The following is a 23,773-nucleotide window of genomic DNA, read 5'->3' as shown; positions in this document are numbered from 1 at the left end:
ATCAAAATAGAACTTTGATGTCAATAATCCTCTATGGCGATATAATTAAAATCTACCCTTGACTAAAGTGACTGAATGAGCTATAATCAATCAAGCAAGCTTTCAGAGAACAGATATTTGAAAGGTGAAATCCGATGAATTTTTCATCTGCACTACAAATTTAAGCTATAGCAAAACTTTGTAGTAGTACAATCAGATTACTCTATATTTAACTTAATCACATAACTCAGCTTTAAAATTGGGCAAACAATACATAGAATACTTTGAAAAAGTGCAGATTACCACCATTTTTTTACACAGTGCATACACATTAATTTTAGTTCCTTTTCAAACAACCCATAATAAGTTAACTGCATAACTTATGAGTAATTAGATTAGTTTTTATTTGCAGCATGTAGCAAAAAATATAATCATTCATCGGGGCGGCAGTAGCTCAGGTGGTAGAGCGTTCGTCTTTGGATCAAGGGATCCCAGTTCGAATCCCGTCTCGCCCGTGTTACATGTCGAAGTGTCCTTGGGTAAGACACTGAACCCCTAATACCCCCTTACATGGCTGCAGGGCCGCTATTGGGAAATGTGGAGCACATTGTAAAGCGCTTTGGGAAGTCATTGACTTGAAAAGCGCTATATAAATGCAGATCATTTCATTTCATTTGTGGCGTTACTGCACACAGAGTTACTTAAGAAACGAAATCCGCTTTCCCTCTCACATGACATTGGATACAAAAAAAGTCACTCTTGAAATCAATTTAAAATGAGCTGAATTATTTTCTCTACAAGTGTCATCAGACAAGTCCTTCAGTCACGTTATACTTCAAAGAAAATAAACCATTTTACTCGGTAACTGCATGAATTTTGAGCAATGTAATCAGATTACTTTTCCTAGTTTGCATCTAAGGCAACACCATGAGTCATTGTGGATCAGTAACAGGAAAGGATTACAACAGCGGCAGTTTTGGAAGATGAAGAGCTCCGGCAGGGTCGGTAATTACGTTACCTTCACGACGGAGATTCAGGGCGTTAGCGGTTGGACGATCGCTGGCGAGCGAACGAGCATCCTCCATAATTGGATTACGACGACGGAGCATCGATTTAATAGCTTTTATTTGAATTGCATGAATATATAAATGAAGATCATAGTGCTACCGTATATATTACTGTCCAAATGATAAATTGGCAGTACATTTACAGAGTACAAGCTAATTTTCAAGGTATAGATTGGTTCATTTAGGAACTAATTCCGAGAGGTAAATGCTTTTTCGGGTTTTTAAATTAAATACTGAAGGCTCAATCTATCCATTCCTTGATAGCTACAGGTATTGTAGTAGTTACTTTGGCTAAATAATATCATTTCTCTCGCTCTGGCAAAAATTAACATCCAGATTTAAGCTCAATCCCATTACTCCCCCTGACCCTCAATTTTACTCCTTACTTCAGCAAAGTGTGTGGATCATAAGGGTAAGAAAATGCTCTCAAAAATGAAGCATAAGGGGAAAAAGTGATGGACACAAGTCCCGTTTTACAAAGTCGGTTCGGGACTGTGTTCATGTTGTGTTATGGATCGTAAATTCCTACATAGGCTAAGAAAAATCACACAATCGCAATAGAAGTGGTGACAGCAAATACGAAGAAGAATAAGCAAGAGTGAAGGGCAGTACTGCATACCAATTTTTTCCCAAGTTAAACACTTCAGATTATTCTTGTAACCGGTTTCAATGTTACGGTTTAGAAAGGAGTGGAATTAATATGAAAAGCACACAGAAAATGAAAAAGAAAAGAACAATTTGTTGCATTTGTTACGTCACACTTGGCATGGCTGAAAGTGAGTATGTAGTAAGCAGTAAGTAGCAAAGAAGAGAGGAAAAAACATTTTTTATTGAGGATGCAAGGAAGGAAGTAAAAATGGATGTGTGGTAAGCAGGAAGTATGCAAGAAAGAAGCAAGGAAGCAAGAAAGGAACAAAGGAAAGAAAAAATGAAGGAAGGTTATTTAGAGGACGCAAGGAAGGAAGGAATAGATGGACGGACGGTATGAAAGAATGGATGAGAGGAAGGAAGAGAAGAAATAAATAAGGAAGAAAGGTTCCATGGAGGGTGCAAGGAAAAAATGGAGGGAACAAAGAAAAAAAAGAAATGTTGTATAAAAGATGCAAGGAAAGAAGGAAACATTGATGGAAGGAAAGAAATGCAAAAATGAAAGATGTATGAAGGATTCAAGGAAGGAAAATGGATGAAAGAAAGAAAAAAGAAGGTAGTGTGGAGGATGCAAGGAAAAAAAGAAGGCTGTGTGGAGGGTGCAAAGAAGGAAGGAAGGAATCTGAATGTAAGCAAGGGAGGAAGGTTGTATGGAGGGATGCACAGAAGGAAGAAAGGAAAAATACATGGATGGAGAAAATCGTTTTGCTCAAAATTCCAAATCATTATTCACCATCGAATTTATTTCGATTTAGAGTTATAAACTCTCTGCTCATATTAAATGGTGAAAAAGTCACCTCAGACATGCATGCCCTCAAGATCCCCTGTTAATTTTCGAGTTCACGATATAGACACGTTCAGATTCAAAATCTTCATCGAATACTAAAATAAGTGTGCCCTTGCTCCAAGGTCAAATGTCTCCTGTCTGGGACAAATGAAGTGAGACCTGGGAACAGATTGTTCTTTCTATTAATCAGATTTCCAAAGTAAGCATGAGTGCGATAGGGAGTATGTGTGTGCCTTCTGTAAAAGTACTGCAAGGTGCGTGACGTGAAAGCTAATGGCGCAACGCTGAGCACTGTTGCCATGGAGACCCTGGAGCGACAAACTCGTCTGTGCGAATGTGACTCAGCGCTGGTTTTTGATCGATCACAAAAACATAAACACGGGTCAATAGGTTCACTGATACGGTTCATTTAACATTGAATTCGTTAAAATCTTTTGGGGACTCTTTAAAAAATTGTAATGTATTACTATGCTCGCATGTTGCACGCCACAACTTAATGTCATTTCTCATGAATGAATTTTATACAGAATGTATTAATTACATTCATATTGTATGTGTAATATATAGAGATCGAAAACTATGAAGTCATTTGCAATAAATGAAATAAAATTGAAATGTAAGCTTGGGGACTGACTGCATTACGTATTTAGGATACAAAAATCATTGTATTCTGTTACAGTTACAGGAAAAAAAGACGTAATCAAAACAGGTACATTTAGTAAAAGTAGGGATTATTTTAAAAGGATTCAAATATTATTCAAAAGCATACTTATGTTGCACATTTCAGAGAACAATGGAGAAATATTGTAAATGGAAGTAACAGGAAAGCGTACCCCTGAGCCTGTACAGCACTGTCTGTACCCAAATACAGGGCGGAGATGAGTCGGAGGAACCGCAGGGGGATCCCGCGGAGCTGTAAGACCCTCCACAGAGCATCCCTACTAACTAAGTCAAGCGCCTTCTTGAAGTCGATGTACGCTGCTAAGAGACCCACATCGAATTCACGGAAGCGCTCGGCGAGGAAGCGAAGCCCCAGAATTCGGTCCACCATCGACCGTTTCAGAGTGAAACCCGACTGTTCAGGGCGCTGGTCGAGAACCCTGTCCAATAGGATCCTGGCAAGGACCTTGCCCAGCACGGAGAGGAGTGTAATACCTTGATAATTGTTGCACTCACGGGTATCACCCTTTCCATTCCAGATGGGCCAATGAAGCCCTTTCTCCAGTCGGAAGGGCTGTTCCCAGAGTTCCACACGGAACAAATGAGTGCATGCAACCGCTCGAGGACATAGTCACCGCCAGCTTTGAGCATCTCTGCGTAGATTCCACAGACCCCTGCCGCCTTTCCGTCCTTTAGTTGTTCAACCGCCTTTCTGGTTTCTTCCAGGGACAGTGGATCGCAATCTAGAGGAGGATCAGTGACCAGGATCTCGTCGTCCTGCGCAGAGAGGTCTTGGCTAGGCAGATCCACTGGATACAGCCCCTCAAAGTACCCGGCCGAGCAGGCCCTAACCTGAGCCTGATCAGATAGGACTTTGCCACCCGCTGAGAGGACCACAGGGCACCACGCAGGCGGCCCCAGGGAACAGAGGGCCCTTATACCTCTGTATGCTAGTCGCGAGTTGCCAGTTTGAAGGCTGCTCTCAACCCGCCCACAAAAGGTCACGAAACCTCCTCTCGTGGTCGCTGCACGCAGCCCGAAAGGCCCTCTCCTCTGCCTCAGCTCCCTGTACAGCTCAGTCTTGCCATCGAGTTTAGCTCTGAGACACTCCTCGATGATTTCAACAGTTTCCTCTGAGATGCAATCCTGAGATTTCCTAGGCAGGCTTGGAATGCACTCATCAGCAGCATCCAGAACGCAGATTTTGAGGGAGCTGCACTCAGTTTCCAGGTCCTCAGGGTTGTCTCTCGTGAATGTTTCCGCAAGCTTGCTGGCATACGCATGAGCAACGTCAGGATCGCATGGGTGGGAGACGCCTGGCCGTGGACGACCGACCAGGGTCCTGAATCGCAGTCTCAGCGTTGCAATCAGTAGCCTGTGGTCAGTTGTAGAACTGTGCACTTCTGAATACCCTACAGTTTTGGATCCATCCCCACCGCCCGTCTATGAGAATATGATAGATCTGTTTCTTTGTGACACTGTCATTGGAATACAAAGACCAGCGTCTAGAATCCGGTCTTTGGAACCACGACGCAGCAATCCTCTACCCATGCCTCGACGTAAAGTCGGGCAACATTGAGGAGCTCTGGTCACGCTTTCCGGAACCGTGAGGACCAACACAAGACTTGTATCCAGCTCTGGAAGTGCCTGTGGTTGCATTGAAGTCTCCCAGGACATAAGGGTATTGCCTGTAGGAACTGCATCCACCACCAATTGGAGTTTGGTGTAGAACGCTTCTTTCACGGAGTCATCACTCACCCCAGTCGGAGCGTACACTGCAATGAGAGAAACATTCCCCACAGAGTGGACAAGTCTCAGTCGCATAATACGCTCACAGACCGGTGACACCTCCCGAACCTGGGCAACCGCCAACGCCACCGCTTCGGTATGGCGACCATCTCCCATCTCCCCAGCCAGACCAGTAGTAGGTGTAGCCACCACCCCCGATTATAAGAAGAGAATTTACTTTTATTGTCATTCTTTGTAACCATGGACACAGAACGAAATGTCGATACACCTGACCCGCACAGTTAAACTGTAGCGAGCCGATGCAGCCATTTTAGACCCAACTGCTGTGTTGGGAGTCATTAGGTGACCAAACCCCCCAATTCCAACCCTTAATGCCGGGCGCCAAGCAGGGAGGCGATGAGTACCAATGTTGTAAGTCTTAGGTATGACTCGGCCGAGGCTTGAACCAGTGACCTCCCAGTCTCGGAGCGGGCGCCCTACCATCTAGGCTACCAAGCTGGTTTTGAGGAGTACGGCCTTCTAACCTCAGAGAGGGTAGCGACACAGAGCCGGGCGAGCTCCCGAGATAAGAGAAATACGCGGGAGTCCGCACGGAGAGAGGTCACGTTCCAGGCGCCCAACCAGATCGACCGCCTCAGATTCAACCGAGGGGGTGGAGAGCCAGGGGGGCAACACCTCAGCACTGCTACTACGCGGTAGCTCCCAACCCGGCCTGACCCGGTTGCTCAGAGGTTTCCTCCCTTTCTGGCGATGGGGGTCCCAGAGGGTTTGCCCAATTACTTTCATGCAACGCCTATAACAAGCGCCGGGAGTACTCCCTCGGAGCGGGTTTCGAGTGGGTTTTTGGCTATTGGCAACGGCAAAATTTCAGGAGGAGGGGGTGCAAACCCTTGCTCCCTAGGCTCCAAATACAAAGGTTGTTATCCCTTTTAACTTCGTACAATGTCGTTGTACCCAAAGATATACCATGGAAAAAAATGTAAAAATATAAAATTATTTGAAATGATTTCTTGAACCTTTTTTATGGTTTGATTTAGTGAAGAAGTTATTACTTACGTTAAATAATTACACAAATGTTTTAATATATACCTTGTTTATCGCGGTTAACGGGGACAAGAATCCCCTACAATATGCGATACAAGGTTAGCATAAAGGAAATAGTAATAATAATATATGGATTTCAGCCAGAGAGGTGCAGTTCACCTTTTGGCAAGGATATGGAAAAACAGCCAAATGGTCCAACAAAAATTCAATATGCTGGGCCTTTCCTGCAGCAATAAGTGATCGGGGATAATGGATCATGGTTCACCTTTTGGTAGGCAGCACCCCAAAAAAAAAAGTCACCAAACCTGGCAAAAATGTGCTCTGAAATCTCCTGCTCACCAAAAAATGCAATCAAGGTTAATTGATCATGGAATATTTTCAACCCACGTTGAAGTACAAAGTGTGGAAAAGAGTGAGATCACAATATAGACACCCTGAACTGGTAATCAGCCTGTCGAAGGGCACACAGAGACAGATATTACATTTATATGCCTTTGCCTGAAAATATTATTGATACATGATTTGTAATAAATGTAAATTAACTAAAATGTATGCATTATTTTTCTTTATAACAATGGAAAATATGATGATGCGTAAGAATATAAAGTACACACTTTTTTATTCTTCACTTGCTTTTTCTCACTGTGAACCTGTTATTGTTTATAATGATTAACAAAATAATAAAAAACGGAATACAATTGTCATATTAAATTATGAATATTCATTTAAAACAAATGGACATGTACAGTTGATAGAACATTGTCGTTTTTTTCATAAATGATTCAATATAAACTGGAACAAATATAAAATTGATTTCTAAAACCTTGTTGTTTACGTCTTTTTCCATCTTGTATTGTTGTGCTAATGATTTGCAGGCAGGCCACAAGAGCACAGAACCCTCTGGGCTCCAGTTGCCCAAATAATGACAATTTCCCAATACGGGGGCGCATCTATTATGAGCAGGACACTGGATGTGCTCTTGTTTAGGGGGAGAGGAGCCACTGTCCAAACCAATGGCAGCAGGCCTCCGGCTACAGTGCGAAGGTCACTGTGATTTGGTATTGTGGCTGATGGTCAGAAGGCACTATTGATTAATAGATCCACAACACACGACTGCACAATTTCGGCGCTAATAATAAAGGACAGCCCTCCCCTATATTGATCACACGCTAAGCTCATTGATGACGCATTTTGGTGTGTATGTGCGTTTGTCATCAACTGCCTGGAAGTTGCGCAACAGAAACTGAAGATGAACAACAATAGCTTTTCTATTTCAGACTAGGTGAGTGTGTCGATTCCCAAGTGATGTTGCTGAAACATCACCCGCAAAACACAAAAGCGGGACGGTATTGCTACATGTCTATCATTTGGTTAAAAACATTATTAAACATTAGAAGAATGCTAAATACAACATGACAAACATGCATTCATTTGTTCAAAATATTCAAATTGACTTAAGTGAAAAACAAGATAAAATTAAACAACGACAAAAAAGGTGGGATGCTTTTGCTACTTGTGCAGCACGTGGTAAAAATGATAAATCGATGCATTAAAAACAACAATAAACTATAGATATATTCAAAAAATATATATAAAGAAGCAATTATTTGTTAAAAATATAAGAGTGATAACTATAAACACAACAAATATGCACACATTTGTTCAAAATATTCAAATTGGACTAAGGTGAAAAACAAGAAAATTGACAGCAAAAATGATCATAAATTCTCAAAGAAGTAATGATTAAATAAGTACATTAAATACATCATAAAATTACAATAAATATGAAATATTGTATATTGTTTAATCATATTACGGGTATTATTATTATTTTATAAATATATAAAATAAATAAATAATAAATAATAGATAAAGTCATGGCAACTAAAGAAAAAAACCACGAAACCCAAAGGGGAAAAAATAAAATAATAAAAAAAAAAAACCTTTAAAAAAATTCAATAAGCGTAAGAAAAAGATCTGAAAATTACAAAATTAAACATATATCAATGTTTTAAAAACTCAAATGTAAAGTCAATAGAAATAAACTTTAAAGTAAGACAAATTACACTAAAACTTTAGTGAATGAGTGAAACATAGAATATTAAACGACACAAATTAATAAAAATAACTTATAAACCTTTAATAAAATGTAAAAACTAAATACAAAATAATTAATAAGCTAAAATGGACACTGTGTAATATGTGACCATTTTATGTCACTGTATTGTGCAACCCCCCCCCAAAAAAAAGAGTGCTAGAAAGCAGAATAATACAAACTACAGGGCCAAGAGACCAAACCACACAATTTTCCTCTCATTTCTTTTGCCAAGCCTTTTGGTTTTTCAGGTACCCGTAGCAGCAAGATCTCTAGGTGAGGCTGATGTTATGTCAAATAAATGCACATTTCTCGGCCTACAAGTATTTAAAAAGAATACACATTTATGTGATAGTTCATGTATGTTTGCTTAATAATCAAATCAATATTGTTTTTAAAGAATGGATCTTTTTTAACCACTAGTAGCTAAATAATATACAATGTCCCTTTAAGGTACTGACTGGTTGGTCCCATACAAACTCAGAAATTAGGCATACATGTTTGATCCATATTTTCTTAAGTGAAACAAATTTAGAATTGTGGAGATTGAAACCATCACCCTCTCAAACATTCTATTAATAAGACCATCACATTTTTATTTCTTTGCAAAAAAAATGGAAAAAAACACCCACATATGTTGGCTTTACCATTTTATGAGAGGAAATACAGTCATCATTTTGTGGGGAAAAAAATCCACCGCCCTAAACAGGGTAGGGTGTGTTAAAATAATTTAAAAAAATATATATATATATATATATATAATGTATATATATATCAATGAATAATTAAGAAACCATTCAAATAATAAAAAAAAATATGAGAAATGTGTCAAATAAGCTCAATGCAAGACATGCACAACCCGTGTAATGTCTGTGCATAAATGAACATGATCTCACACGAGGGCGTCAGTCATATGATAGCACGTTCACTTTATTGCAGGAATGTGTCACCGACACGCATTATGTACTATATAGTAAAGGGATGGGCAGCACGGCGGCGAAGTGGTTAGCGCGTGTGCGGCACAGTTCTGTGGTCATGAGATCAAAACCAGCTACCACCCTTCCGGTGTGGAGTTTGCATGTTCTCCCCGTGCTTGCGTGCGTTTCCTCCGGGCACTCCGGTTTCCTCCCACATTCCAAAAACATGCATTTCAGGTGAATTGGCCGCTCCAAATTGTCCCTAGGTGTGAATGAGCGAGCAAATTGTCTGTCCCTGTGTGCCCTGCGACTGGCTGGCAACCAGTTCAGGGTATCCCCTGCCCACTGCCCGAAGATAGCTCGGATGGGCTCCAGCACCCCGCGACCCTACTGAGGATAAGCGGTGCAGATAATGGATGGATGGATGGTAAAGGGATCATTTGCAGTTGTGCCTTTCCTCTAAAGCAGGGGTCTTGAACCTATGGCTCGCGAGCCATTTATGGTTCTTTTCATGAATAAGTATGAGTCAAATTTGACCGTTGTATATTTCTCTTTGGCTCTTCCTCGTCGAGTGGTTAGATCTCGATTGTGGTACATGCGAAGGCGAAGAACCACCGAGGGAGCTCTTGGTTCAGTCCAGTATATATAGGGAACTTCCTCAACTACAGGTTACAGTCTGCCATACTTAACATATTGTGCAGAAGTCTGGGGCAATAATTACAAGAGAACCATGCACAGGGTAGGATATCAGGATCATACTAATATTTTATTCATGCAGTCCAACTTATTAAAATTGGAAGATTTAATAAAAATTTTCACTTCACAACTGTTATTTAAGGTCGACAAAAAATGGTGCCAGAAAACATCCAAAAATTATTCATTCGGAAAGAGGGAAATTATAACTTGAGGGGCTGTAGTAAATTCAAAATCCCAAAGGTGAGAACAACCAGGAAAAGTATGTGTGTGTCTGTGTGTGGAGTCAAACTTTGGAATAATTTACAAGATGAGATCAAACAATGTCCAACTATTCATGTGTTCAAATTTAAATACAAAAAACATTACTGGCGAAATACAGGGATGAAGGAAATGGGATATGAGTGAGATTGGAAATACTGCGTTTAAAACTATGGTTAACGTTGTTGTTATTGTTGCTATTATTATATCATAACTGTTATTATAAATATTCTTTTTATTTTTATTGTTGTAATTATCATTGGTGCCGCAGTGATGTTTGGTAACTAGTGGCATGATGACGTTGAGGGATGGGTATTACGAAGATTAGTGTATAAAATATGTGATTATTGTAATTATTATAATTATTGATATCCGACCTAAGTAATAAGTATATCCATGAGATTTTGTTATATTAGACACAAGAGGAGAAGAGGATTTGTAAAATGTATTTAATAGGGAAGATGAAGGGGTAGGGAAAATAAGCATCTGCTTCTGACTACCCTTTTTCGAACATGTTATGTAACATTATTTTATTGTTGACTCAATGTTTTGTCCCGTTTTTATTTTAATGTTGGAAATAAAGCTTTCAGTTAGGGTGTCACACCAGTTTACCCCGTTTTGGCAAAAAGTAGCTAGGAAATCCTTCAAATGGAGGCCAATTAAACTATGTATGTTCACTGATGAAAATCCCACAGAATGAATTGTAAACACAGAAAACGCCCGAAAACCACTCAAAGCAAAGTGATTGGGTGAGCGCTAGAGTTGGGCGGATTTCTGCACACAGCAACGGGCACTACCTTTGTGTTCTCGCTTAGTGCAGTCTGCTCTGAAAGTAAAAACAATGATATGCTTCTCATTTACAGCATTTTGTGACAATCTTACAAAATAACTTTGCCTGCACCTTTTTTAAAAAAACATTATTTAGGACAAAAATTATGGTCAAAATGAGCCTCAACACTCGGAGGGAGGGAGACAAATTCTAAGTGGTATATTGATACTGATATAGGACACAGGCTCTGGCATTATTATCATTTTCTTCATTTGATTAAATCATCAAACCTCACACAGTTAAATAAAATGTGCTGAAGAATTTGCTTTTGTCTGGAGAGCAGGTTTGGTGGTTTTGTTGAATTTTGTCTTTAAATATATGGTGCGGCTCTCTCAAAAGGTTTTCATAAATATTTTTACTTTTATGGCTCTTTGGGTCAATAACGCCCTGCTCCATAGACCCAAAGACGGATGCTTAAATCGACCATCAGGTAACAAGAGGTTAGCTAGGTGCTGCCATTTTGCCTAGCAACTCACCGGATCGGCGGGTCCGCAGAATTCTCGGAAGGTCTTGGCTACGTCTTCACCGTGGATCTCCAAGACCATGCAGGGCCCCAAGGAAAGTTCATTTACCATATCCTGGTAATAGGGCCAGATGACGGGGATATCATGATTTTATGAGAGCACAAGTGAACATTTACTCGCGACTGCTTTGGCGTACTCTACTCACCATGTATTCCGTCACGACACCTTTGTAAACTTCAAAGAACTCCTCTGCATTGGCTCGGTCCACTTTGAACTGTGGAGTTGGGAGAAGAAATTAAAAAAATACATAAATAACACGTAAGCTAAAATCACCATTGTAACTGGTTAAGGGCTTTGACTCAACGCTAACCTTTTATTATAAATTGAATACATATGTGGGTGGGTAAATGAGCCCCGTTTTTGGGGGAACTTAGTATATTACAGTATATTACGATTAATCGAGTGGAATGTTGATAGTAAACAGCATTCAGAACTGGGAGACGGTGACATGCAGTCAAGGGAGGCGGAACTGTACCTTACATGTCATAATAGAGTTATAAAATTACAAATATATTAAATTGTTTCATTTCTTCAGGGTTAAAGTTTTTTCTATTTACAATTTTTTGGACTTTCTTTTTCAAAATTGCTGAACTTTTACATTACATTTTGAATATAAATAATGCAAATAGCACATAATGTATTACTGTGCTGACTGTCTGCAGATTTCAATTCTCTTGCGTGATCGGTAGACCAAGGATTCTGAATTGGAGTACACCTCAGCCCCAAAGGATAGAGTTAGTTAGGGTATTGGCAAACTAACAGCAAGTCAAGCTCGTTGTTTATTTTTTCCTGTTGCCTTGACTTTTCAAATGGATTATTACCTATTTATTGGTGCCATTTTTCAAAAAGAGCATCACTTAGACTTATAGATAAGGTAAGAATAATGTTTTTTTGTGCTACAGTTCATTTACTGTCTCCTTGCTCTGCCAATCAAATGACGAATAGGATGTATGTTCATTTATTTTTACATCTGACAACGGCTCACCTCACACGAACTTCACCGCCCGTCACTGCTGCTAATAAAACTACTAGAAGTTTAACAATTGGCTGATAGCCAAGCCCCGCCCTCAAACACGGTGAGCCAATCACAGTGCGCATAGCAGACTCCATACACTAGGACAGACTCTGCTGGCATGTCCATTCAATAGCATTGCAGTCGGTCATTTTTGTGTGTTTTTTTCTTACATTTTAAACTTTAAATTGTTTAAACGGTGTGCATGGGGTACATGCAAATTTGATACAAAATATCCTGAAAGACTGGGCGATGAGCAGTATTTTTTTTACCCCATTTAGCCACGTCTAAATCGAGAAAAGTGCCTGCTTTGGATAAAGTTATGAGTCAACCACAGCACCAACTCAATGTTATTTAATGAAGATGTCTACATCTGTTCTAAGATAAGCCAACTTAGTATTTGAGGCAACATACAGTATTGTCACTTTGCTGGAGAGAAATATAGAGTTATTTATAACGTTAACATCTCTGTTGTTAGCTAATCTTAGTTCTTAACTAGGTCGTACAGCGTGTCACTTTGTGTACTGGGAATTCAGTAACCTGTTATGTGCTAGTAATCATACGTTTCCAAGTGTATGCGTTTCACCGATCGTTAGCTGTTGTCCAAAAGGGGTCTAGTCGTAGTAACGTTAACATTTGGAGCTTTGCTTTTTTAAAGTACCTGTAAACAACTAAGATAACAAATGTTGGCAATGTTATGCTGAATGATTCAACGTAAATACTGTAGCACCATAATAACGGTGAGGCAGGCGCTCCTGGTAGCCTACAGATGGTAAAAAGGCTTGTCCAGGGAAATTATGCAGTTTAGAATGAGACTAGTTGAAGCTTTTCATCGACCTTGTCAACAATAAAATCATGAATATAAACCTCCAGGGCATAGTCCAAGCCCTTTTGGTGACTTCAAGATTTTATACGATCTTTCTGGGCCCCAAAATCATCAATTGCCTCCTGTGAAATGTCTCCTAAGTGACACTTGCCAGGGCGCTCTTCACAAAATGTGGAATATTTGTCCGAGTGAATAAAAGGGCCGGGGCTTAGCCATAGGTCAATTACAAGTATCAGAAGAAAGACAAATCTTAATAATTTTATATTATTGTATTACATTTGGAATAGTAATAGTATCAGGGAACTAATAACAGGTAGCAGCTGTGGTAGCTGAGAAAAACCTAAGAAATGACATTGGTGAAGAATTCATAACATTTGCTGTAATGGAAGTCAAAACAGTAATTGTATTGATAACAGGAGAAATACTAAAGGTCTCTGTATAAGTAAAAGCAACAGTAATGTTTGTAGAAACACAACAAAAGCCATCTTAAAAGTAGGAGAAATAGTAAATGAGCTGGTTAAAATAGAACTAGTAGTGATGGTAGTTTATCTGCTACTACAAGAAAAACTAGTCGTGCAATGGCCAGCAGTCAAAAAAAGATGTGGATTTAGACATAGACAACTAGCGGTGATAGAGGTTGAAGATCTAACAATAAAACAACCATTAGTATCAGATGTGACAGAAGTAGTTGGCGTGGAAGTAAAATGAAGTGTGTGTCTGTGTGCACGAGAGATGTTGTTTGGTTAAATATGTCTAGCTTTGTAGTAAAAAAATAAGCTGCAAAAATCGTAGTAGTTTAAAAACCTTAGTACAAAAAGAATTAGTAGTAGTCATGGTTAAAAATCGATCCATCAATCCATATTCTGGCTTGCTTTCCATCAATTTTCTGGCCTGTTTATCCTCGCAGGGAAAAGTGAAATATGTTGTAGTATTTGTTGGAGTCCAAGCAGAAAAAAACACTACTAGTAATATTAGAAAAACAACTATAAATTGGATTACCACTGTTGCATTACTAGTGCTACTCCTATGAGTACCTGGTACACTCTTAAAACATCTGGGTCAAACCCAGTACTTTTCTGGGCCTTTTGGGTTGTTCTAGATCTACACAAAACGACCCAGATTGTTTGGTATAATATGAACTAGTTTTGGGGCTGTTATTTTAAACAAAAATAATCGATTTATGCATAATCCTCTTGTACAAAAGAACCCTTAACCGTTACACAATTTTTGTGGGGGCTAGTTCTACATACATGGGACGGTGGGTAAAATTAATAAAGAATTGGGTTCATGCATTTTTACCCAAAGTTGGGTTATTTTTAAAGCATCTGTTTTTATATTCACTGGTAGTAGAATACTGCGTGGTAATAGTTGTTAGTAAGGAAGCTAAAAAAATAACAAAGGGCATACAATCAATAGGGGTGGTTTAAGTTGTACATATTTCTTTATTTGTTCTACTCTCGCAGGTGTGTGCATGCGTGTTTTACCATTTGCAGAGCGGAGATCTGAAAACCAGCTTCAGAAATGGAGTTGATGATCTTGCCGACCAGCCCTGCCGACAAATCAGAGTCTTTTAAATGGGTTCTCATCAGACAGGGCGGGATGACCCTGAAGGCAGCAGCAGGCTTCTAACAGGTTATCTATTTCCGCATGCCTTTCTCTTTAGGCATAGAGATGCTCTCATGGGAGTCGAGAGATTGGAAAACGGGACAGATAGCGAGAGATAGATAAGACATTTGGCAATCTGGCTCAATATGTCTGTTTGGCTCACGAGTCCCCCTCTGCAAAACTCCCACAGCTGCTCCTGTTGCTAGGCGACACGCTACTCCTTGTGGGTGCCTGGCAACAGAAGCTTCTTCTATTCCAGTCATGTCTGCACGGCGCATTTGGTAGCGCGTGACCATGAACAGTGGTGGGAGATGGGGAGCACAGGGGTGTACTAGCCCACCATGACGCTGCGGACTCGTCTGGAATGAGACTGTGGGGCTCTAGCAGGTATTTTCACAAGATAGATAATAGATTGGTCATTCAAAAATCAATCATTTTACAATTTATATGATTATTACGATCTTGTTCAAATTCCCATGAAGATAAACGTATGCAACAAAATCAAATCCAACAAAATCAAATCCAGAACAGGAGCAGACTATCCCCAAATTGTTTCCAGTGAGTCCCCATACTTAATTCAATGAACAAAAGCATCATCTGTACTGTTTGCCACAAGTGGAAGAGAGACAACTGATACAATTTATACAACCTTAGAAAGCAAACCCAAATCTTTCATCCAACATACACCACCATTCAAAAGTTTGGGGTCGCTTAGAAATGTCCTTACTTTGGGTGGAAAAGCACTGTTTTTTTCCATGAAAATGACATTAAACTAATTGAAAATACACCGCATACACTTTTAACATGGTAAATTACTATTTTTGCTGCAAACATCCGCTTCTTAATGCAATATCTACATAGGTGTATAGCGGCCCCTTTTCCATCAACCAGGAATCCAGTGTTCACCGTGTTTGCCAATTGCAATAGAAGTCTAACAAATAATTAGAAAACCCCTGTGCAATATAAACACAGCTGAAAACTGTCTAGCTGTTAAGAAAAGCTATAAAAACCGACCTTCCTTTGAGGTAGTTGAGTATCTGGAACACGACATTTCATAATGGCTAGAAAATGACAACTTTTGCATGAAACTCGATAGTCTATTATTGTTTTGCGAAACAAACACTATTCCATGCGAGAAATTGCCAAGAGACTGAAGATCTCCTACAACGGTGTGTACTACTTCCTTCAGATAACAGCACACACATGCTCTAACCAGCATAGAAATAAGAAGGGACAGCCAAGCAAGAGTACAAGTGCATAAAGTTTGTAGTTTGAGAAATAAAAGCTTTGCAAGTCCACAACGAGCAGGTTCATTAAATTTTACCAACAGTACACCAAAGTCAACATGTACAGTGAAGCTGCGACTCCGAGATGCTGGCCTTCAAAGCAGAATGACAAAGAAAAAGCCATTTTTTTGACTACGCAAAAAAAAAGGATAATACTAGAACAGGCATAAGAACACTCATTTGATAAATAAAAGTATGACTTTTTCGTAAAAAAACATAAAATTGTCTGAGTGACACCAAACTTTTGGGTGAATCGCTAGTCTGCAGAGTTTCTGGTGATTCCGCCAACTTGAGTCAATTCCGAACACAACAGAATCAGCAAAGTCTCCTTGAATTATCGCAGGTGATTCAAAAATCAGCAGTTTCTTGCAAATCTGCCAGCTTGAGTCAAGACCATACAACCAAACATAATAAAACAACCAATTCAGTTGGCCAACAGATACCGATTGCATTGTCAGAGTTCATAGCATTTATGATGTGTTTAGTCCGCCAACTAGAGACACTGAACCGACACAAGTGATTCAACAGATTCTGCAGCGTTTCCGACAGAGTCAGTAAACAGACACAACTATAGCGTCTAAGTTCATTGCCTTCCTGACCTGGTGATTATACAAACTATAGTCACTGAACTGAAATAAGTGACTCAACATGGTCTAAATAGTTTCAAGAGAATCTGCCAACTTGAATCTGAGCCGTAGAGGGAAACATTTAAGTTCTGACCTGGTGATTCCACCAACTTCAGTCACTTAACTGAAACAAGTGACTCCACAGGGTCTGAAGAGTTTCTTGAGAAAATTTTAAATTGAATCCAGGCTTTGAAGAATCGGGGAACTGGAGTTGGTAAAATGAGAGAACTGTATCGTCTGAACCTAACAGTGTTTGCAATAGTCTGGGTCGTGGTGTCTCAGCTAGGTCTTAACAGTGGACCAGTAACCAAATATTCTGAGTAATATGTGAATTTGCTAACCCAAGGCAGGAACTGGAATTAACCAAATTATCAAAGTTTACAGCATTCCCGGAGAGTCTACTTGTTTGAGTCAGCGAACTGATGTGGTGTCTCTTGACTAGGGGTGTCACCTTACGATAAAATGTTACAATATCAGCCCAAAAAATGTATCCGATTTTTCCAAAATTTCAGATATTGGTGCTCATATACAAGTTGTCCATTAGGTCTATGCCTTGGCACATGGATAACTGAAAATAGGGTTTTGCAAGATTCTAATTCAGGGGTGGGCGCATCAATTCAAATAGCAATATTATTGATACTGAGCAAATACATGGATTGGAGCATTACTATTACCTTGGATCAGTAGTTCGCTCCTCTAAACAGAATTGTATTGATTACACTATTTGCACTTTCTGACGTTTTCAAAATATTGTGCAATGGAAGGTATAGTTGTCATGTTGACATTGGTGTATTTGTATTTTCGTTACATTGCGGCTATTTCGGTTTGACTTTTGCTCTGAAACAGTTGTAGTCCAAATATGAGTGCCAACAATCTTTCCGCTGTGTTTATCATAATTATAATAAATTAACTCAAGGAGGGAGGTCAATTTTTCAATGGTCATGACCTTTTCATGCGAAAATTGTATTGGACCGGTCTCGATACTACCCGTTAATTACTTGAATACCGAAATTCCAAGTACCGCTCATGCCTAATGTTAACTCGAATAACTTTAAGTAAACGGAATCATCCAGAGTCAAACTTGGATTTGAAGAATATTTTTTACATGATCACTAAAAAAAAAAAAGCGCTATATCCCCATCAATGTCAAGACCAAAACTACGCCCTTGTTTTTATACCACATTGTTAGCCAAATACGATAGTCAAGTATTAAGTAGTCATACAGTTACCAGGTACTGACACCGATTTTGTATGCTTATCTTTTAAGAATGATATAACATATGTTAAAGTAACTTGCATGACTTTTGAGCATTCACCGCCGTTGCTTAATCGTTGCCCGCAGCCAAGTAAACATCACGGCCGGAGGCTTTTCTTGTATAAACCAAACATCAACGTGTCTCTACAAGGAGGCGGAAACTCTTTCAGCAACCTTCACCCTGGCACAGCTCCAGAGAGGTGTGGCAGAAAAGACGTGCGTGCTACCGTGATCCCAGTCATGTCTTTACAAGTATGGATGATTTTATTACCCAGGGAGAAAATGAGAGCAGTAATTCATGCTGTCACTTGAGATTATACCGCATTAAATATAATTTCTAAGGTCACCATGCCAAGGATGAAGGAGCACCAGGGGGGATCACAAAGGTAAACTTGAATGTGTGCAAATATATAAACGTGAACTTGAAAGTGAGCACTGGCTCTTACCTTGGGAGATGGCGTGTGGTTTGATGATACAACACGTGCACTGGGAATAGCGAGCCGTGTTGGTGGGGCCGTGGCAAACTGTGGTCGGGAAGAAGAACTCCAGCTCCTGTCCCGCAAGAGAGCGAGACTATATTAGAAAATAGTGTCCATTGTCCCAGTCCCGGAACTAATGAGTTCACACAGGAGGGGACAGAAAGACGAGTCGACGGTTGTTAGGGAGGACATAAACTCGAGAGCGTGTGAGGGGGACAGAGGGCATAAAGACTGTGAAGGACATCGTGACTCATTAGGCCGTGAAAAATAATTAAAACAGAGTGTATATAAAAATGGGTGGGGACATGAGGACGTATTAGAAGAGCATAGGTAGCAAGACTGTGACCTCTTTGATTTATTGAGAAGCATTGTAGTAGTTACACATAATACTATCGGGAGCAAAGGACAAAGTATAAAGACATTTTCTGAACATTATACTAGTGTGACTGGGTATTGATTTTGTTGATTTAAATTAAATTCAAAAATGTTTTCATTTTATGACATTCTTGTTTAACTTTAATCCTAATTCAGCTAAGGTTGTTAGCTGTAGAAGAAACAGTCGGAGCATTAGCAGTCTCATTGAAGCAGCAATAATAAGTAAAAATTTACAAAAGTAAATGTTAATACTAAAATAAAAATAGTAGTGTGACTAATCTGCAATCAATTAAGTATGAATTGATTTTGTATTAATTAACATACGACATCAAGACGAATGAGGATATCTGAGAATACTGTTGACTAGACTAATGGGATGCAGGATAATGGCCTGAATACGGGAAAGGACATCAAATCACTTACTCGGGCTGCTGCGGTTAGCGAGTCGGAGCCATGTATTAGGTCACTGCCGAGTTGCCCTCTGGCGCTCTGTGGCGCCTCCTTGTGTGGCGCCGCCACCACTTCTGAAGGTCCCAGGAGGTTCTTCAAGACAGACACGGCCTCGTCGCCTACCAGGTCCAGTGCAACAACAGGACCGGAGGAAACCTGCTGCACTAAGGAACTGCCATGAGGAAGCAAAGAGATTTAGGTTGTAGAACATTCCGTCATCATCCATTTAGTATTTTATATATAATAAAAAGCAATGAATTTGTTTCAATTTACATTGAACAACACACATATTTTAGGCTTACTGTTCCCATCTGCTCTCTTTTGATTGGCATATTGAGCAGTGGCGATTGAGTCTAGTCTACTCTGCTGAGCAATATTTTTATAATTACTGTAATCCTTTTATTGCAGTTAATAGGGACCAAAACCTCCTGTGATGTTAAAATCCGCGAAGACACTGAATCCCTAATGCCCCCAATAAGCAGGTAGGCGCCTTGCATGGCTGACTCCCTATTGGTGTGTGAGTGTGTGTGTGAATAGTCAAGTGTGAAGCGCAAAGCGCTTTGGGAGGTCTTCATGGACTTGAAAAGCGCTATATAAATGCAGACCATTTACCATTTACCATATCTGTTTTACATGTGCTCTGCCGGCTGGCGTTCGCAGCAATAGTCAACCAGGGACCCTGGATTTCTGCTGCACGGGTGAGATTCATTTTAGGCGGAATTAAGGGGGAAAAAGCCGCCGACATATGACACAAACTTGCTCTCTCTGCCCCCTCTCTCCAAACAATAGTCGACTACGGATAATGGATTGCATCCACAACAGTGCAGTTAATTTGAAGAGAGAGACAAAGACACACTTTAGCGGCCTAAACTTGAGTAAATTCGCTCTGCCGGCCCTTGTCTGACAATAGTTGACCGGGGACAATAGATAGTGGCCAAAGACAGTTTCATTTTAGGGGGGCCAGAAGGGCACGCCTCTTGACAAACAAAGCTTCTACCGGTCCCCATGTGCAGCAATATGAGATTACAGATAATAGACCGAGGCTGCATGAATACAGTTTCTTTTAAGCAGAAATGACACCAGGAAAATCGCCGGCAGAACTGACAAAAGTGCCAGTTCCCGCTCGCAGGAAGAGTCAACCAGGGATGATGGAATTCAGCCAAAATGGAGCTATTAATTTTAGGTGAGCAATGGTATGGCACGCTACAGCACCCCAGACCAGAAAAACAAAAGCGCTCTACCAGCTAAACAATAGTTGACTGGAGATAATGGATCCCTCCACGACTGTGCATTTCATTTTAAGTGGGCCAGAACGGCACGCCTCTCGACAAGAGTGCCTCATGCTGGACCCCACTTTCAGAAATATGTTATTGGGGAAAACAGATCGTAGCTACATGAGTGTTCCTTTTAGGTGGAAATAACGGCGAAAAAAGTGTCGCCACGCCCGTCAAAAAGTATGCTTTTGCTGGTCCCTACCTGCACCAATGTGCGATTGGCGATAATGGATCACAGCTACACAGGTGCAGTTCATTTTAGGCTGAAAGAGTGGACAAAAATAGCCGCTACCCAAGAGACAAATTTGCTCTTTCAGTCACCCCTCTCAGCAATAGTCAACCGGGGATATTGTATCACAGCCACACAGTGCAGTTAATTTTAGGCGGGCCACAAAGGCATGCCTCAACGATTCGAACCGAAAAAAAAGAAAGAAATAAAACTCTGCAATTGTGCATACCGTACACAGGCAGCTAGGCTTGAATTTTTGTTTTATATATTTTTTTGTGTAAATGAATATTTCTTTACCAGCAATGCACTGAGTCACGTATTAGCGAGGGATTACTGCAATTGTCATCGGCCAATAGAGAGCTTTTATTTATTTTATTTTTTACATTTTTCTGCACAGTATTTGTTTTTGTTTTTTACCACGAACTGTATTTATTTTGAAAGCCCCCCCGACATTTGCACTCACTTGAAAAAGGGCTTCGACTGATGCTCCATATAGAAATCTGCAGCTTGGTTCCTGTAACAAAAACACACAATTACCATAGAATGCTAATATATGGTCGCAATAGAACTCGGTTGCAGTTTTTAGTTCATAGAAAAAACAATAAGGCACGCTGAACAACTGAAAACAATAAAACATAGTGCACCTCATGGTGATTTTTTAAAGTACACTGACAATTGGTACTATCAAAATGTTTTGTTGCCTAATAAATGGGTACACTTCGGAAGTACATTTGTGTGAGTGCGGTTCAAGTTGTCCATCAGGCTAAAAAATTAGTCTCTAAGGATTCACCTCATAGTAACTAGACTGCAAAAAAAGTACTAGAATAACAGTAATGTATAAATGATCACATACTATGTAAAGATTGAATTACCATGTCAAGTGTGTCATCTTGGCGTTTGTGACCATCAGGTTGGACTTGGTGACCATTTCCAAGATGTCTCCCACCTTGCTGACGCCGGCCGGCTTGACTAGCGCAAGGGTCCTGGATGATATCACGTCATGTATTTGAATTTATGACAGGCACAGGATATTTTCGTCTGACGTTTGAATTAACAACGCTGCAGTCTACTGTCAAAACAGATGAGATTTGCTTTCACTATACTCAAAAAGTCATAGCTTGACCTCGTCAAGTGTGATTATTCTGAGCCGACGCCGCGCTCGTATACCGGCCTTCTTAAGAAGCGTTTAAAAATAATCTTCGGGGAGGAGAGGCACGTTACCGTTCTTTTTTACTCCCGAGCTTGCTGGCCGTATATTGGTCGCCGTAGTCGATGATGTTGAGCTGCCGCGAGAACACGTTGACCCGGTTGCCCACAAACAAATCCCTCGGGTGCAGGGCTTCATATTTAGTCCGTCGCAGGAAGATGCGCTGGTTCTTTACGTCAAACTGCCAGGAAAATAGCAAAAGGCATTAAACCTGGTTAAAAGTTTACAGGCTATGTCGAAAGGAGGCAAAGAAAGCTGTGAGCTTGTTTTGTTTTTTACACTCCATACCATCTCCACCGAGTGGTCATGGGGGTAGTAAAAGAGCTGGTAACGCCTCAAAAGGGATGCCGTGGAGTCATACCAATCGGCCAGAAAGGCGTAGCGTTTTTTCTCCTCCTAGAAAAGACAAAAACATTACATACATTATTTATTATTTTGATTCAGAAAACGTTATTTATCCCTTTGTACGGTAGGGGGGGAGATTTTAGGGGGAACTGCCATGAAAATTGAAGCACAATTTTATTTGATTTTTCACAACTAATGTTTCGGTTTTTATATACAGTAGTCAACTAGTATCCAAGCAAAATTAAATCATTTAATGAAAGTTAAGCAGCCCTTCTTGGGGAATGCAAAACATGGGGAATGCAAAACACAAGAATGTGCAATAAAACCGCTTTGTCATACAAAAGTCAATTCCATTGAAGTTGGGAAAAAGTTTAAAATGTCAGTAAAATTAGAATAGAATGACTTGGAAACCTTTTCTAACCCATATTTAAATGAATACACCACAAAGACAAGATTATCCATGTTCAAACTCATAAACTTTATTTCCATAAGCAAATAATGATAAACTTAGAATTTTATAATTGCAACAAGTGCCAAAGTAGTTGGGAAAGGGGCTCCTTCACCATTGTGTTACATCACCTTTCCTTTTAATAACACTCAATAAACGTTTAGGAAGTGAGGAGACTAGTTGTTGAATCGTTGATAGTGGAATCCTTTCCCATTCTTGCTTTATGTACAGCTTCAGCTGTTCAACAGTCCGGGGTCTCCTTTGTCTTATTCTGCGCTTTATAATGCGCCACACATTTTCAATGGGAGACAGGTCAGGACTGCAGGCAGGCCAGTCAAGCACCCGCACCCTCTTACTACGAAGCCACGCTGTCGTGAGACGTGCAGTGTGTGGCTTGGCATTATCCTGCTGGAAGAAGCAAGGGCGCCCATGGTAAAGATTCTGTTTGGATGGCAACATACTTTGTTCCAAAACCTGAATGTACTTTTCTGCATTAATGGTGCCTTCACAGATGTGCAGGTTACCCATTCCTTGGCCACTCATGCACCCCCATACCATCACAGATGCTGGCTTTTGCACTTTGCGTGCATAACAGTCTGGGTGGTTCTGTTCTTCTTTGGACCGGAGGACACGACGTCCACAATTTCCAAACACAATTTGGAAAACTGACTCATCAGACCACAGAACACTTTTCCACTTTGTATCAGTCCATTTTAGATGGGCTCGGGCCCAGAGAACCCTGCGGCGTTTCTGGATGTTGTTGATGAATGGCTTACGCTTTGCAACATAAAGTTTTAACCCACACTTACGGATATAGCGTCGAACTGTATTGACTGACAGTGGTTTTCCAAAGTGTTCCTGAGCCCATGTGGTGATGTCCTTTACACATTGATGTCGGTTCTTAATGCAGTACCGCTTGAGGGCTCGGAGGTCACGGGCATTCAATAATGGTTTACGGCCATGCCGTTTACGCACAGTGATTTCTCCAGATTCCCTGAACCTTTTCACAATATTATGGACTGTAGATGATGATATCCCTAAATTCCTTGCAATTGTACTTTGAGGAATGTTGTTTTTAAACTGTTCAACAATTTGCTCACGCA

General features: G+C 40.3%; 1 protein-coding gene across 1 annotated transcript in view; it reads right to left on the bottom strand.

The window, feature by feature from the left end:
- Positions 1-23,773, bottom strand: part of nme7 (NME/NM23 family member 7) — a 30,737-nt gene that overhangs the window by 4,672 nt on the left and 2,292 nt on the right. The window contains exons 2-10 of the mRNA XM_088348915.1: positions 22,166-22,273; positions 21,892-22,058; positions 21,543-21,653; positions 21,134-21,184; positions 19,141-19,339; positions 18,310-18,415; positions 14,576-14,640; positions 11,399-11,467; positions 11,206-11,307 (exon numbers count right to left, since the gene is read on the bottom strand). Of these exons, the coding sequence (XP_088205041.1) occupies positions 11,206-11,307; positions 11,399-11,467; positions 14,576-14,640; positions 18,310-18,415; positions 19,141-19,339; positions 21,134-21,184; positions 21,543-21,653; positions 21,892-22,058; positions 22,166-22,273 (978 nt within the window). The remainder of the gene's footprint in view (positions 1-11,205; positions 11,308-11,398; positions 11,468-14,575; positions 14,641-18,309; positions 18,416-19,140; positions 19,340-21,133; positions 21,185-21,542; positions 21,654-21,891; positions 22,059-22,165; positions 22,274-23,773) is intronic.

Source organism: Urocampus carinirostris, chromosome 12, assembly GCF_059441175.1.
Source record: "Urocampus carinirostris isolate Australia breed hairy pipefish chromosome 12, RoL_Ucar_1.0, whole genome shotgun sequence".
Classification (NCBI taxonomy): Eukaryota; Metazoa; Chordata; class Actinopteri; order Syngnathiformes; family Syngnathidae; genus Urocampus; species Urocampus carinirostris.
The sequence above is the reverse complement of the archived record's forward strand: the minus strand, read 5'-3'. Positions and strand labels throughout refer to the sequence as shown.